Here is a 3,872-nt window from a genome sequence, read left to right as displayed (position 1 = left end):
ACTATCCTTTCTAAAAACCACACTGGTAGTGTAATAAGATCTTTTATGCAAAGGCACTTAAAGAGAATGTTGAACAAAAACTTCTAAACGCCTGATAGGAAGGAGGTGCCGTTATAATTACCACAAACCAGCTAATTACCTTTTTTATTAATTGGATAGATTATAACTGGAAACTTAGTCCTAATATCTGGTATTACTTCATCTGCCCAAATCTAAATGACAATGTTCTGGAAGATTTAACAAGTTTACTTCAACCATACATAAATAATTCTGCAGAGAAAATTTTCTCTTCATCGAATGGTTCCATAGATTGATCACTAGGTATATATTCTCATTTGTCTTCTTTAACTTCCTCTGAGATCTTTTTTTCTAGGCAAAAAAATGTCTCTTCCATTCTGTAAGTACATCAACCATGTGTGACAGTAGCTTTTCATCCTCATTCAATTGATAGATAGATTCTGTTTCAAAAGGATTTCTTTTCCCATTAACTGTTCTGAATAATTCTCTATACTCCTTATTTCCCCGAAGGAGTTCAATCTTTTTCAAGTTCATTTTATAATTTATGTTCTACTCCGTAAATTAAAAACATTCCACTGGCAGACTACTTAATCTTATAGTGATATCTAAAAGATGGGTTTTTCTATAGACAAACAGGCTCTGAGTCTGTTATTGTACTGATCTTATTAATTTTATTTTATATTTTCTTAATGTTTTATTAATATTTTTTTTATTTTATATTTGTTATTAATTGTTTTTAACCTATTCTAATGTGTTTGTAAATTGATTCAGTAGACAACTTTTATTTTTTGTCAAATAGATACATTATTTACAATACTCAGACCCTCCGATCTTCCAGGCCTGGGTTTTAGTCTGGTTGTGATAGATAATTATACATTCTGTTATATCAGCCATGAATCAACTCTGGTATCTGGAGACCCTTCTATGGCACACCCAGCCTCTATAAAGTTAGAATCCTTATCAGTGGGGAAAAACCTAATGGTCAAGTATGATCCTGACCAAATCACCTCCTTGCACAACAGTTGGTTTAGAAACCATACGTCCTTACTAAAACCCTTAGTGGGTTGTGGTGGCACAGGTAAAATATAAAAAAAAAGAAGACAGAACACTCATGTCATTATTTTTTGTTTTATTATAGTTTGCTGAAGCATTGCCTTCCAAAATTACAGTTAAAACATAAGTCAGGTATTCTATGACTTTTTTCTTTTGGCCACAACAAAAAAGAAAAAACTGCTCCTTTCATTTGAAGCCTGAAAAATATTAAAATTACAAAGCCATGATATTAATATTTCAAAAACATAACATAATATCAAATATTATCAACATACAAAAGGCAATTCATAATTGACTGATAAGATAATAAATTATCTTTCATATCATTGCAACAAACAATGTTTGATTGATAAATTAATTATAATTTGACAGATATTACAATTTTTGTATATTTTTATAAATTAGGGTTTTACATCATTAAATGATTTTGTAAAAAAAAAAATTATAAAACAGCCATTAAATTTATTTATTTCGATTAAAGTTAAAAATAAATCAATAATAATCTATACACAACTAAAACATACCAGAAACTGATATATAAAAAATATGCAAGGATGTACCTTAAACTAGTTTTACTTTGAAATTTAGTCTATATTAATTACTAAATTGTATATGCTTACCATTTCTTATTTTAATTGCCCATCCCCAATTTAAATCTACCATGCTCTTTTGAGGTAGCTTCAGAGTAATTACACCTTCTGATACCTGCCATGGAACTCTAATATCTCGAAGTTCCAGAAGATATATCTTATCCAGATGAATAGAAGGGCATGAAAGATGTAACAAGCCATCTTTAGGCCAACGGAGCATGATAGCATATATGTCTGTTGAACCTTTCTTGGTAGTATACCATACAGTCTGGGTGGTAGTGTCATTTTGACAAATTTTCCAAGGTTCAGTTCCATATATTGCTTCACCATTAACATTGAGCCATTTACCCAAATCTATCAATCTTTCTTGGAAAATAGGGGTTATCTTGCCATCCTTTGAAGGACCAATATTTATCAAAATATTTCCACCAAATGCTACTGTTTGTACAACAGTATCTATCAACTCTTGAGTTGTTAAATAATCTTCCAAATTTGATAACCTACTGTAACCCCAAGTGTTTTTGTCTATTGTCATAGCATTTTCCCATTTATGTTGTTGGAGGCTTCCTGGTGAATAGCGATCAGCACAAGAATAAAAGCCACCATGTTTGCAGGCTGTATCTGTTCCCCACCGGTCATTAACAACAACAACATCAGAAACAGGACTGTCATTGTATAACCATGATAAGAATTCTTCCGATTTCCAATAACTGCTAGGAGCTTCCGCTTCACCATCAGACCAAAAAACCTCAGGCCTATAAGTTTCAACCAATTCTACCATTTCAGGATAGAGTTTATTATTGACAAAAAATTGAGTAGAGAACTTTCCTGATCGATCAGCTACATATAAGGGGTTATACCACTCATACAGAGAATGATAAAGACCAAAATGAATTTTTTGTTTACTGTTTCTGATGGAATTTGCCAGTTCCCCCACTATGTCTCTATGTGGCCCAACATCTACAGAATTCCAACTATAACAGTATTTTGATGGCCATAGTGCAAACCCTTCATGATGTTTAGTTGTCAGAACAACATACTTAGCTCCAGATTTTTCTATAATTTCTGTCCATTCAGTAGCATTGAAAAATTCTGCTGTAAAATCTTTGGCAAAATCCTGGTAAGTGAAATGGGGTTTGTAATTTGTGCTCATGTAATTAATTATTTCAGAATGAAGTTTAGGATTATGATCAGGATAGAACCAATCAAACCAGAACCATTCTGATGTGAGACTAGGAACAGAAAACACTCCCCAATGGATGAATATTCCTATCTTAGCTTTGTCATACCAATCAGGTAAAGGTCTGCTGTCCAAGCTCTCCCAATTCGGTTCATACTTAGCATCTGATAGGGCAAGTAATACTGCAATACTAAATAAAACATAACTCAGCTTATAACTTCGAAACATATTGGCTTATACTGAAAAAACATTCAGGTTGTTCCACACAACTGAAAAATTATATCATAACGTACTCATATATATCGAAAGCAAAAAACAATAAGATCAATCAGATAGGAGAAAGCATTTTAATAGGCATATTCTTATCAGCGCTGTCCTCAAATACTCTTCAATTAATTTTATTTATAGCTATTTTTTATTGTCTCGAAATGTTTTGGTTAAACATTCCATCAAATATCAGATAGTTACAAGATCTCTGGAATTAAGGGGCGGGTAGTGCATGAACGGAATGGTTAAGTAAAGGTATCTGTCTATTCCAGGTAATACTTCGGTATTACTTGTATTCTAAACGGTATTACTTTAATGACCCCCAGAATATGCCATATAATATGCAGCAAAATATGCAATAAATAATAATATATACAGCTAAAAATTATATACATAAATAACTTCAAATTATGAAGAAAATGATTAGAGGTGCGGTTGAAAGAAAAAAAAAATATTTTTTTGTTTTCTTTTGAACGCACCTCTTGACAACTTTAATAATTTACAACTAAAATATTCTGAATAAGGAAATAATTAAAAGAAGGGATTGAAAATTATTTTAAATTAATATATGAATATTAATTTAAACCAAAATATGCAAATATTTAGAACGGCTTATAAACTAAAGTCCACTCTCATTCAATTTAATATTAGCGTCTCCTAGAATGGTCAGTTTCTTATTAATATTGGGAATTTTTATTAAAAACCTCTTTCATTTTTTCTCTTACTTGCCTTGGTACATGAAATGTACTTTCTTTAAATTGTTT

The 3,872-nt window shown here is 31.3% G+C and overlaps 1 protein-coding gene across 1 annotated transcript; it reads right to left on the bottom strand.

The window, feature by feature from the left end:
* Positions 1 to 1,126: 1,126 nt before the first annotated feature.
* Positions 1,127 to 3,137, bottom strand: LOC106692329 (alpha-L-fucosidase). Its single transcript, XM_014438224.2, has 2 exons — positions 1,692 to 3,137; positions 1,127 to 1,268 (listed from the first exon to the last, which is right to left on the bottom strand). Exons 1-2 carry the CDS (start codon positions 3,067 to 3,069, stop codon positions 1,258 to 1,260), a joined length of 1,389 nt encoding a protein of 462 aa, XP_014293710.1. The 5' UTR covers positions 3,070 to 3,137; the 3' UTR covers positions 1,127 to 1,257.
* Between the last annotated feature and the right edge of the window lie 735 nt (positions 3,138 to 3,872).

This window comes from Halyomorpha halys, unplaced genomic scaffold (genome assembly GCF_000696795.3).
Source record: "Halyomorpha halys isolate HHAL.00 unplaced genomic scaffold, Hhal_1.1 Scaffold11825.1, whole genome shotgun sequence".
In the NCBI taxonomy this organism is placed as follows: Eukaryota; Metazoa; Arthropoda; class Insecta; order Hemiptera; family Pentatomidae; genus Halyomorpha; species Halyomorpha halys.
Note: the sequence above shows the minus strand (reverse complement) of the source record. Positions and strands in the feature narration are given on the sequence as shown.

Bases quoted from the DNA above. Each gene is read 5' to 3' on its own strand.
- LOC106692329 (XM_014438224.2), bottom strand. From the start codon at position 3,069: ATGTTTCGAAGTTATAAGCTGAGTTATGTTTTATTTAGTATTGCAGTA.